Here is a 13,245-nt window from a genome sequence, read left to right as displayed (position 1 = left end):
CCTCCTCATCTGCCTCCCGTCTGCCTCCTCGTCTGCCTCCCCGTCTGCCTACATGTGTCCTCATGATGGAGCATAAATCGACCGATAAAGTGACCCCGAGTGGAGAGGAAACCGTAGAATGAGATGACAGGAAGCTGGCCGTCTGTGACTGAACCAGATCCGTTCAGAACCAACCTTCTAGCTGTGGAACAGAACCTCCGAGCCTCAAATCTGTGACAGAGAGTTATTATCTGTGGTTTGAACATTTCTGAGAGTTTCTGTCTGTCTGCTGTATCTGAGCACACACTGCTGCCTTAGACCAAAGCTCCTCTGACGTCCATGCACATCCACTGCAAGCAGAAGCTTGGAGAGCGGGAAACTTCTGCACAACAACAGAGTCACATGCATCGCTCTGCTACTCTCTGTCTCACTCTCTGACAGCATGCAGCCTCTCAAAACAGGGGTGGGGGGGGGGGGGGCAGCTTTCCTCTTCACTGTTACGTTCCGTCGACATCACTGCTGGAATTCAGATCTGAGGATTTCAGATTGGGTCTTAGAATGAGGTTTTCCAGGAAGTTTCAGAAGCAGCTGGAACCACTCCTTCAAAATAAAAGTCTCCTTCTGTTCCACAGAGGACTCAACAGTTTATACTGACATCAATGGACCGACTGTTAGTAAAGCACTGGACCGGTTTCTATAGGACGCACAGTCCTGGTTCTGTGGAACCGCTGACACACAATCAGAAAGACGTTCACACAGACGGTCATTCACACACAGTACAAACACACACATTAACAATCATAACACACTTTTAAAGTCAAAATTATTCACACCTTTGGACACATGCACGTCAGAAGAGAATGAAATAAACATTCTCATCCACATTTACACTTTTGAACAAACTTCTTTGTCCCCTCAGCCAATCAGCTTCCTCCATCTGTGTCCTGGATCCTCTAACACACATTCAGACACACTTATCCAGACAATTACACAATCATACAGGACTTCACATCTCTTTACAAACACGGAAATACATTCATAAAAATAGACATTCAGAGTGTTGATACTAACTAGACAAACAAATACAGTCAGGCGAAAAACTATTCAGTCAACAGTGCAATTTCTCCTACTTAAAAAGATGACGGAGATCTGTAATTTTATACCTGAGAGACAAAATCAGAAGAAAATCCATAAAATCTGATATTCTGATTGTGAAGATACTGAGATCTGAGCGGAAGCTCAGAGGAGAACGATCAATCTGTGCAGTGAAGCTGTGAAACCACCGAGACTTCAGCAGAAATCCTCACTGTGCATCTTTAAAAACGTCTTAAAACCATTTTTATCACCAGCTTTAGTCTAGGAGTCTCTGCTCTGCTGGTGCGTTCACTGCCTGATTGTTTTATCTTTGTGTTTTTATCTAGTTTTTTAACGGTTTTATGTAATTTATCTATATTTCTGTCTTTACTTGTTTCAACATTTTAGCTGTTTTTATTGTTTTTTTGTTATGTTTTTGTTTTGAAGGAGGTCATTTTAAGCTGTCATCTAAATTAATCAATAAACTCCACTGAACCTAAAAACTTCTGTAGAGCAGAAGCAGGAATAAAACCTCAGAATCAAAATGCTTCTGCCTGATGATCGTAATTTAGCATAAAATGATCATTAATTCTGCTTGAGATGTCTGTAAAACAGAATAGAGTAAAGTTTCTGTTCATCATCATCATCCACCAGGAGTCCTCGAGGCCTGACGTTAGACACTCCAAAACACAAATCTTCAGAAGAAACAGAATCAGAATACATTAGGGTTGAAGTGACTGAAGTTTGGGAAGTTTGGTTATTTGTTAACAGGTTAGGAGTCATTTATTATAATGCAGCTTTAGAGATGTAACTCGCTGTGAAAGCCTCAAAATGAGGCCTGAGATGGTCAGTTTACAGACTAATGTAAACTGTGATGCTAATCCAATAAACATTCATGCTAACCACAATCATTTCACTGATTCATTCAGACTCATTCATTCATACATGAATGCATATTCACACACTCATTTATACACACATTTACATACATGAATACTCACACAATTATTTATTTGTTTTGATGCAGTTTCAGTTACACATCTGCACATTTAAAAAATAGAAGGATTTTTTTTTTTTTATTGTAGCTAAAAGGAACGAGGAGAAACAGAACATCAGTGGGAAGAGGAAAGCTGCAGCTGCTGCTCTGATTTCAGATCATCAGCTTTACCCCTTTCAGCATAAAAACACTCAGTCAGAGATAATTCAGGAACTAAAATGTAAAAATGCTAAGAATTCCAGCGGACAGGAAGCTGAGCAGAAACAGCTCCGCTGGGCACAGAGCTGATGGGAAAACCTGGAGGGTGTCTCTTACTCTTTAACAGGACAGTTAGTTCAGAAAAATGATTTTTTAATGTATTTGTTTGTTTTATGTAAACATAAAATGTCAGATTTTCAATATATCTGGTTTGAGGAGTCAGTCAAATATATTTGCTCAAAGATTAGAGTTTAAAGTTCAGATCAGCGTCTGTGTGAAAGGAGTGGTTCTCTGAAGATCAGATTACAGTCGGTGAAACCAGTGAAACCTGCTTCACTGTTATCGATAACCGTGGTCATCATGAGAAACTACGATTTTCCCATCATGCCTCTCTGCTCTGCTTCACTGTTCACAGCACGGGTGGTTTCTTCTACCAGATAATATTACAGAGCTGTGGCTAGTAGACACTGATCTGCTGCAGTCACGCAGACATGAAACAAACATTTTCTGTCAGAGTTTCTGTGTGGAAGGTGAGAAGGGGAGTTTGGGGGTGGCAGTTTACCAACACATAACCAAAGAACCGGATGGAGTGGCCTCCAGAACTGACCTTTCTGCCGGAGTCCTTGTGTCCACACTCGCCTTTGTCATACCACCACTTGTTTTTCAACTTGTCTAAGACGGCTTGTTCATTGAGCTTCAGTACTGCTAGGTTAACAGGGATTCTTCAAAGAGGGAGGGGAATAACATAAATAACATTATGACCTTCCATGTTATCTTATGTTATTACTCAGCTGCCAGGGCTGCTGTGTCTTTAGTTACAGTCACATTAGCAGTACAGATGCTTCGAACGCGACAGTCAACACCGACAAACACGACACAACCACAAAGACACAGAAAGCTAAGAAAGAGTCAGCGTCAAAGTGATAAGTTTTAATACTCCATCTAGCTTAGTCTGGCCTGACTCCCTACGCGCGAGATGTGTATTACTATATCACTTTGGGTAACCGGCAAAAACGAGAACACAACCAGATTGAGTCAGCCCTGAAGTCCAGAGACAGTTGTTTTAGTAGCTGAAGAACCCCGTCATCAGTTCAGAACTCAAACTTATCAATTCCAGAATCTGACTGATCAAAGCAGCATTTTCCAGCACGCTGCTCCTTCAGAGGAGCTGCCTGTTAGTATGTTACCTTAGTTTCCTTTTTCATTTCAGTCCTCAGGTTTGACTTTTCTGCCAGTTCATGAAGATGATAAAAGAGTCACGTGCACATCTCATGCACAGATGTTTGTGTTTTGTAATGTCAACGGAAAGTTGTTTGAAACCGTTACCATAGTGTCCCTGTTGCATTGAGTGATGAATAAACAGTCTGAAAACGTGTTTTACCGCTGAGTTAAAGGTTTTAGCTCGGAACGAATCCCTCATCATCATCATCATCGTTCTGTTGATGATCGGTTCAGTGAATGATCCAGTTTAGGCGGAGCTCCAGTCGGCATCAACGTGGTCTTCTCCATCTCCAGGAGACCTGGACAAACTCTTGGGGTTCGCTTGGTCTGCCATCGTTTTGTCCTTAAATCTCTTCAAAACTAAACCTGTCAAACGTTGTTACCAACGGAGACCCCTCAGAGTCTGAAATGCATCTCTGGTTTACATATGAGATATTTACAGAGTCTAAAATCCTTTAACTGTCCTGCTTTAGATTTTGTATTATATTATATTATGCAATAATAAAGTATTGAAATTATTATGTCTGTATTTTTAACACATTAACAAATACCTTAATGGTCCAGAACAGCAATCTACCATCATGTCTGTCTCGAGTGAAGTCAGTCAGACAGTTGTAGAGTATCTGGTTGTTCCTAACTTCTCTTTGATATTTTTATGTTTCTAATACTGTAAAATTATCACCTGCCTTTATCAGCATCCTCTCAGTTTTAGGGGTAGGTGTCCCTTAGAGGCGACGAGTGACAATAAGTGTTTTTACTTTTCTTCAGGTACATAAGTCTATATGTGTCTCCTGCTTAGTGACATGAATTGACACTAAGCGGCCGTGGTGCAGTGGTAGGGTGGTTGACACTCAACCCCGAATTACCTCTGGTGGAAGGTTGGCGCCAGTGTTTGGCAGCGGAGCCACCACCAGTGTGTGAATGTGTGAATGTGTGTGTGACTGTGAAGCGCTTTGGGCCCTCGAAGGAGGGTAGAAAGCGCTACACAGGTATACGCCATTTACAAAAAACTTCCCATCGGTGAGGAGACTTCTGTCAGATCCTCTTGATCTGCTGTTCTTCAGTATTCTTTTAGTCCCGGGGACTTTGTCACTTCAAAGTTTTTTTATTTCTTTGGCTTCAAGTCAAGTTCATCAAATCAGCCAAACTTCAGCTTCATACCTCCTGAACACGATGGTCACATGGTTTGCTCATGCATTTAATTTCAGAATTTATCATCACTTTTTTCCACCCTTGGGCTATCTTATAGGGACCAGAGGACCCTACCCTTACATAGACATGCGATCCCTCGCATGACAAATATGGACAAAGATGGGCAGAGTTTCATGTCTGCCACGGACACCAGTGAAAATAACAAATCAATTGAAAAGAAATTTCAGCACACCATCTTGCAGGTTCCAGATGACCCCTCTCCAACGTTAAAGTGCCTAGGATAGCACAAGGGTTACATCTATCACTGATGTAGAATACGATGAGAAGCTCTCCTGGTCGAATGCAGTTTGAATCAGTCAGAGAATCCAGAAAGACTGGAATGAATTTTTCCTGCGAGTGTTTTCGATCTCATTCTGAAACAGTGGGATGTTGCCGGTTACCCTGGTGAGCCATTGCCTGTCGTTACCCTTTGGGGTTATGGTGATCTGACCTTGGAGTCCCCGCCCCCGGTGCCGCATTCTCCCTTGTCATACCACCATCTGTTTTTCAATTTGTCCAACAGGCCCTGCTCGTTCAGTTTTAACACTGCCAAGTTTACGGGGTTTCTACGGGAATGACAGCAACAACAGAGGATAAACAGTAGCTGTGTGTTAAAGACGGTGAAGACAGCACCATCATCACACGTATGTCCCACAATGAAGACACCATCATCACACGTCTGTCCCACAAAGAAGACACCATCATCACACGTATGTCCCACAATGAAGACACCATCATCACACGTATGTCCCACAATGAAGACAACAAGACAACAGTTAGAATAACAGACAGAACTTCAGCATGAAATACTGAATATTGTCCCTGCATGTTTGAAATGGTTCAAAGTTCTCTGCTGCCCCAACAGTGACGAGTCAAGGTAAAACTATGTTGGGCATGAAAGCCTCCCTCAGATTTGTCAGGTTAATCCTCATTTCATTTGTTGGAGCTGCACTGGTACGTTCTGTGGATAATGGTGGATAATGGTGGATCATGATGGATCATGATGGATGTCACTGATGTTTCTGTGCTGGTAAAGGATGGTCAGCTCATCCTAGTGGCAGCAGGCCTATAGTCTGGGTATCACCTCGCCCTGAACTTTTAGGACTTTGAAGTTGAATGCAGACTTTTTAATCAGGGAATATTAACTGATGTGTATCAGGTAAAATAAGATAAACCGTGACAGACAGGTGATCAGCGCAGTCAGACACGCAGACAGGCAACCAGTGCAGTCAGACACGCAGACAGGTGAACAGCGCAGTCAGACACGCAGACAGGTGACCAGTGCAGTCAGACACGCAGACAGGTGACCAGTGCAGTCAGACACGCAGACAGGTGACCAATGCATTCAGACACGCAGACAGGTGATCAGCGCAGTCAGATATGCAGACAGGTGACCAGCGCAGTCAGATATGCAGACAGGTGACCAGTGCAGTCAGCCACGCAGACAGCATAAGCAGCAGTGACGTGCAGTCAGGGAAGGCAGGTGAAGCTGAGCCTCACCAGCAAAATATAGCTAAAAAAATGTATAAATTCAATAAGATGAATATGCTTTTTAAAATAAAAAATAATCAAATGTTATTTTCTTAGACATATTATTTTCTAAGGTTATCCTTTTTGTTCGGGTTTTCAACGTTTTTTGGTAAAAAAAAAAAAAAAAAAATTACGAGTTTCCTGTCCAAATACTAGACAGCACTGGCTCCGCCCCCAGCCTCACCCAACGCCGCTCATACTGACTGAAGCTGCAGCTGACGCATGCCTGTGTTGTTACGGTCTTTCCATCATCATAAAATGCGCTTTACTTTAAATAGACCTGATTTGTTTATCTCTGGCAATCTTTCTGATTACATTTGTTCCAGTTTGGGACTCGTTTAGTCTTTTTATCCGCTAAAATGTGCTTCAAAAACACACTAGGTGCGGCAGACAGTCCGCCTGCCTCACCACGATATACATGCCACCAGCAGAGGGCGCTGGTGAGCCCAGAGAGTGTATGTGACACCGCGGATAAAAAATAGTAGATTTAGCGGTAGTAAAACAAGTGCAGCCGTCCAGTTTCTCTTTAATGTTGTTTAGCATCAGTTTCTAAATGGAGGATTTGGTTTTTAAACCCTAAACTCCAGAATGTGTTTAGACTCGTCTCTGGTAGAGATCTCCACGGAGACAGAGAGACTTTAACACTGAAGAAATGAAGATTCTACAAACAGAACATTCATCTGTTTCTGCAGAAGGAGCAGCACAGACGTCATTCAGAAGTTAAAGTAAGTCAATAACAACAGTTTTGGTGATTTTTTATGCGACAGTTTGTAAACAGAAGTAAAATGTTGAATTGGAATTTTAAACTCTTTATCTGTTGTCAGTCAAATGGTGATTAAGCTGCTCTGTAGGCAGTTATACCAGGTAGTGTCAGAGCGTTATTTATTTATTTATACAAGTATTTATTTAATATTTCTAAAGTATTTGGGGGGTTTGTAAGTCTGACTGATGACGTCAGTGCCTCACCCGCCGTGAACCTCACCGCACGTCACTGTTAGACAGAAATCTAGACAGATGGACCAACAACATATTCAGACCCAGTGACAGTTAGACATGCAGACAGGTAGATAGAGCAGCAGACAAGCATGCAGACAAGAGCCAGCGCAGGTGATGCAGTCGACACACAGAACGGTGGACAGAAGAGAGACAGACAGGACACACAGATTAAGGACTGATCACAGAGACGGACGACAGAAACTAACAAACAGATAAAACTCTGACAATGTTCACCAGAAAACTAACTCATCCACATCACATCATTATTTTGTCAGTGGATACAATTGTGAACTTAAAGGTTTGAGATGAAATTTCATTTGTTTTCAGATCTAAAGCTCTAATTATCTAAAGCTATTATTTTTTTCAATAATAATTGCAGTAAAAAGCAGCAGGTTAACTATAGTTAACTTTAAGGATCAACTTTGACAGGTTACATTCCCAACACACACATGTGAGTTTGTGACACTAAATGATCCAGTAAAGTGATTAGCAGGAAGGTGTTTCTGGTCAGTGTCAGGACTCAGATGGAGCGAGGTCAGCGTCTGCTGTTCTGGCTTTAAGAACATCTACTAAAAAAACGTCTTTAATGCAGTTCCTGAAGCAAAGGCAGAGTGAGGTCTAGTATGTGTGATTAAGGTTTGTGTGATTGAGTGGTAGTGGTGGTGGTGGGGGGGGGGATCAACCCTACTGATGCATTTAGTTGTAAAATGTACATTTTCCCTGTGGTCATAAATGTCTTTAATGTCTTCCAGCTGATGGTAAACGGGTCGCCATCACGGTTTTCTTACACCTGATTCTCTTACTGACAGAAACGTCTTCGTCTACCTGGATAAAAGTGCGACTTCCAGGTAGGAAAGGACTCAAAATTCGAAGTTTAAATTCTACTTTGTGGGTAAAATTAGAAACATGTATGGACAGTTAGCAAATGAAAATATTCTTTGTGATAGTTGCTCCACATTGTACTTCAGTGGAGAGCATTCACTCCATCTCCCATCAACACTTTATCATGACAATTATCTGTAATTTCTATTTATTTGAACCAGCATACTTGATTAATGATCAGGGGAGGGGTTTACATAAATAAATAACTAGAATAAGTTAGTGTATCTACTGATATCTGCTGGTATCTTTTACTTTACTTTGCTAATATTCTTTTACTTTGAAAGACCCAGTCCCATGACCATGGTCTTTTAAGTGTTTTTAACATGTTCTTGTAGTATTTTTCTGATGATGAGGACATGTACAGTGTGACTGGAAAGTATTCAGTCAGCCACCAATAGTGCAAGTTCTCCCAGTTAAAAAGATGAGAGAAGCTGTAATTGTCATCATAGATTTACACCAACTATGAGAGACAAAATGAGAAACAAACAAAAACATCCAGAACATCACATTATCTGATGTTTAAAGAATTAATTTGTAAATGATGGTGTAAAATAAGTATTTGTTCACTACCAAAAGTTAATCTCAATACTTTATCTACCGTTTGTTGGTAATCACAGCAGTCAAACGTTTTCTGTCAGTCTTCACAAGGTCTTCACAGACTGTTATCTAGTACAGCTGGTACAGCAGGTGTCTGACTGAATACTTTTTACCTCACTGTATAAAAACAATAAAGATTAAAAACGTATTTTTGAGTATTTCTTTATTCAAATGGTTGTAACTCAGGATGCAGCCTGAAAAACTTGTACTTGTTACATAAAATCTGGGCTGGGCGGGGCCACAGTCTCTCTGCTCCGCCCCTTTCTGATGCAGACAAATAGATCCATGAACGTCTTTGTTTTCCTGGTCTGAGCTGGAGTCCGGATCAGAACTGTACAGAGGGATAGCTCTGATTTTGCTGCCGTTTTTGTTGCACCACTAATGTTAGGTTGTTGGTGTGAGGGGCTGTAAGCTAGCAGGACAGAGTAAACAAAGGGATGATGGGAAATGAGCGCAGGCTTACTCTGTGTGAAAAGTCTGACTCACAACACAGAGACAAATTTCTAATGAAACTAGGTCCTAGATCAGCGTTTTCTGGACCTCGGGGACGCCGTCCTGCATGTTTCCATATTGTCTCGTGATGACTCGTGTCTATGCACACCTGAGTGCTCACCTGGCCTGATGCCAGTCATCAAAGACAGGTGTGTTAGAGCAGGGTGGGACTGATGAATGCAGGATCAGGGTTGGAAACACTGATCACCACAGAGGTTTGTTGAGTTTGGCTAAAAACTGCATCATCCTCAGTAAAGATCGCTGGGAACGCCATGGAAACGGATCAGAAGACGATCGGAGTGAAGAGTGCTATAGAATTAAACGGTCCAAATGATTGGAGACTTTAGGAACCCTCCAGACATATTATTGAGTAAAACAATCCTTTGACTGAGAAGAATACATGAGATGAGAGTGTTAGGGTGTAAACTCTTGAACTTTTCCTGGAGCACAGAAGAACTTTGGAAACATCTGGAGACTTTTTGGGAAGAAAACCTTTGAAGCTTCAGGGACTGAATTAAAAACATGAAAGTCATTTTAAAAACATTTTTGTACATTTTTACAAAAACCTTTCAAACCTGCCGATGTCCAGAAAGAATTCTGCCAAATTCTAATGTGTTTCCCTTAAAGTAAAGAAGAAGCTGATCTGAACATTTCTAGCAATATTTTCAAACTAAAAGCTCCGTCTGGGATGGACGTTTCTTTCCTTAAAATAAATTCAATTTATTGTTTAAAAACATTCAGAAATGTGGGAAATACTTTTAGTATATATATATTTTTGTTTTGAGTGACAAAGATGTTAATTTTACACAAAACCTTCAACTGCCAGATAAAGTTTTGTTTCAGCCGACAGCAAACAGGACTGGAACATTTCTGCTCAGAATAAACAGACCAAACAACAGTCATCACAGTTGGAGGCCGTACCTGAGAGGTGATCCTTTGGGCGTGGCCACGCCGTAGCCTTTGGAGTCCAGGTTTCCTCCCACCTTCATGGTGTCGCAGGGCTTCCTCTGCTCGATGTACTCGTTCATGGAGGACTCCAGCAGGTAGGCGTACTTCCCCTTGGACTTGCGGACGCGGATCACTCCGTCGGTGGTGCTCTTCACAAACACCGACGGTTCTGCACTGCGCATGTACGACCACATCTTCTCAAAGACGGCGATCTTTGAGCGCTGGAGCACATCAAGGACGAGAGCATCCGTTAAGAGATAATGTGTTCTAACTGGAGAAGTCTGTCAGACGGAAAACCACTGAAGAATCTTCTAACGTTCAAAGAAGCTGGCGCCGTCTGTCAGACAGCTTTAAAGGACGAGATGAGAACCAGAGTTATTTAGAGCTGAAATAAAAATAATTCTGACTCTGAAATGTTGTCTTTTGTTCTAAATCTGGAGCCTTTCTTCGATGTTTCTGGTTTGAGGACAAAGGCATCAGCAGAGCAGTGGTACGGTTAAAACCACAGGGGTACCAAAGGCTGCAGCACTGGAACGTGACAGTCTGACTGATGTCAGCGGCAGTTTAAAGGTTAATCAGTGTTAGTGATGTGACATCGACAAATACAATTCTACGATTTTGCAGAACGTCTTCAAAGAGACTGAGAGACTAAATAAAAATAAATTCCTCTCTTCACCACGATTCTAAAAGACAAGATGGCCCAGTGGGGGGCGCTAAAACGCTGAAACCTGAGCTGGAGTCAGCAGTTGATGATGATCCATGGAAGTTTTGGTGTCAATCTTCAAAGATCTGAGCTGGTGATCAGAGACTTTTTAAGGTTCTTTACAGGTTTCCATCGTCTCTTCTTTTTCTAAATACTGCAAATGGGTCAAAAGAAAACCGTTTTAAACTTGTATCGTCTCGGCGTGAACAGTCGTCTCTGTGAGAATCTTCAACAGAGCAGATGTTCTGCTCGCTGCACAGCAGCCTGGAACTGGTGGACAATTTAACGAGAGCTTCCCAGCCCATCAATGACCATGACATGTCTGACCTCCTGACCTCACAGAAAACACTCCCACATATATACTGTGCTAAGGCTTGTCAGCTTGAATACTTCATATGGTTCAGGGTCGGCCCGTAGAAACCTCTGATTGTCTGGAAAGTTGACACACTCCTGGATACTTCACAAGAACTGTGAAGTTCTTAGACGAAGTGACTCCTCACCCTGAAGAACTCCTTGGTGGAGCCTCCATCCAGCGTCCCGTAGGCGATTTCAGTCTGCTTTGCCAAGTCCTCGGCGCTCTCTATGGGCGAGACCATCCTCTCTACTGTCAGGAAGGCTGCGAGGTTGGCCGTGTAGGACGAGATGATGATGAGGGTGAAAAACCACCAAACTCCTCCCACGATTCGACCGGAGAGAGACCTGGGGAGGAGGGGGTTAAGTTAGTTTGTTCGTAAATCTTCAGTCACACAACACCTGATATACTCGTCTTTCTTATGAGGATAATGAAAAGTTTGACCGAACTGCTTCATAGGCCGTGAGGTAAAATCCTTTTTGTGTCGTCTCATTCCAACATCGAGGAACCAAAACTTTCTGCTCCGGTGCTCAGATATACTGTTCCTAAGCTAAAGAGGAAAAGTTCTCCATTTGTTTCCCTGCAAAATTCTTTTAATAGATGTTTGAAGTCTGTACTATTGACTTTCCACACGTACTGATCCTATTTATATGTACACTGCAGTTTGGGTCACATGGAACCTGCTCGTCCAATGGGAGAGCAGTAAAGTCCAAGATGGCAGCAAACATAACAAGCTTTCTGGAGGAGGAAAAGACTCCTAAACATATTTTAAAAATTAAAAGGTGCTAGATGCACATTTTGTCTATAAAAGTAGAAAGGATTCAGGTTTTTACGGCCAAGAGATGTGAAATATTCAGTCCGTTCATCTGCTCCTTCCTGTCCATCGTAAGCTACGAGGATAAATCATCACTGTGTCAGGCAGGCGGAGAATGGGAAGAATGCATCAGCTGAGCTGTAGAATGACTTACTAAAGCTCCCTCGTCTGCAGGAATCTAGTTTCTCGTGAGCCAAAGGGATCTGGTTTGTTGATAAATCTTTACCTGGGAGAGATGTCGCAGCCCTGCTGCATGAAGGCCCCCAAAGAAAACCAGAGAGAATTGAAGATCCCAAAGTCATTTGTGTACTCTGGAGTGTCCTTGTCTTTCTGCTGGTTCTGGTTCTGGTTCTGAGACTGGGAGAGGTCTGAAGGAGCAGAACAACCAATGACAGATGAGCAGCTGTCCACCAGCTGGATCTGAACGCTCCAGGTATGAGGAGGAGATACCTGGAGACTGAGGTCCATCGGGGGAGGATGTGCGCTGAGATGTAGTGGTTGGAGCGACTTCATCTTCATCATCAGAGTCTTCACCTTGCCACTCATACGGACTGAAGCGACTCACCTGTGAAACCAGAAGAAAGGACATCAACAGTTGAGGTTTAGCTGAGGAGCCGCTTTCTAACAGAGCAGGAGACCGGATCTGGAAAGGAACTGTGAACCAGACCCGGTTCTGATGGGAAACAACAGAACCAGAAAACAGACAAACAGAAGATCGAGGAGTCTGCTATGGATGGATGGACGGATGGATGGATGGATGGATGGAGGGATGGATGAACCTTATGAGAGAACAACAATTAAGTTTTCATTTTGCAGAAGAAAATCTAAATGTAAGAATGCAGAGATGAACATGTTTTTGGACAAATTCACTTCTAATGAACAGATTGAGACGTTTTTCATCCTCCAGACTCACCAGGAAGAGCACCACGCTGACCCCGATGTAGGCGAACACGATACACATCCAAATCTCGTAGGCAAGAGGGTCCAGAAAGGAGAAGACCCCCGGCTTTGACTTTGTGGGTTTCTTGATCATGATGGAGATTCCCAGAGACATGAAGGGTTTGGTGAAGTCGATCACCTGCTCTCTAACCAGAGTGATGGTCAGCGGCGCCACGGCCATGTCCGCCTTCTGCAGAGGAGCAGCAGAAGGTTAACCTCGTTCACTCCTAAAGCTCTCAGACGGGTTCACTGAGTCACAGAATCAGCATCTGCAGTCCTGTCAGGGCAGGTCATGTGACCCAGATCTCTGTGCTGCTCAAGTTCTTCTGCAC

At 42.7% G+C, this 13,245-nt stretch overlaps 1 protein-coding gene and 1 long non-coding RNA gene across 3 annotated transcripts in view; one reads left to right on the top strand and one right to left on the bottom strand.

The window, feature by feature from the left end:
• Nucleotides 1-13,245, bottom strand: part of LOC112141341 (glutamate receptor 1) — a 52,211-nt gene that overhangs the window by 10,810 nt on the left and 28,156 nt on the right. Inside the window, exons 12-16 of the mRNA XM_024264457.2 lie at nucleotides 12,425-12,539; nucleotides 12,201-12,342; nucleotides 11,309-11,507; nucleotides 10,079-10,326; nucleotides 5,112-5,226 (exon numbers count right to left, since the gene is read on the bottom strand). Coding sequence (XP_024120225.1) covers nucleotides 5,112-5,226; nucleotides 10,079-10,326; nucleotides 11,309-11,507; nucleotides 12,201-12,342; nucleotides 12,425-12,539 — 819 coding nt within the window. The remainder of the gene's footprint in view (nucleotides 1-5,111; nucleotides 5,227-10,078; nucleotides 10,327-11,308; nucleotides 11,508-12,200; nucleotides 12,343-12,424; nucleotides 12,540-13,245) is intronic.
• LOC118599625 overlaps nucleotides 5,162-13,245 on the top strand; it is a 19,156-nt gene continuing 11,072 nt past the window's right edge. Inside the window, exons 1-2 of one of the 2 annotated variants that reach the window (XR_004949049.1) lie at nucleotides 5,162-5,304; nucleotides 7,939-8,034. This is a non-coding gene — a long non-coding RNA (uncharacterized LOC118599625). Of the gene's footprint in view, nucleotides 5,371-7,938; nucleotides 8,035-13,245 lie in introns of both variants that reach the window. The other variant, XR_004949050.1, reaches the window with a different exon arrangement.

Source organism: Oryzias melastigma, linkage group LG14 (assembly GCF_002922805.2).
Source record: "Oryzias melastigma strain HK-1 linkage group LG14, ASM292280v2, whole genome shotgun sequence".
NCBI lineage: Eukaryota > Metazoa > Chordata > Actinopteri > Beloniformes > Adrianichthyidae > Oryzias > Oryzias melastigma.
This window is presented reverse-complemented; position numbering and strand designations above follow the sequence as displayed.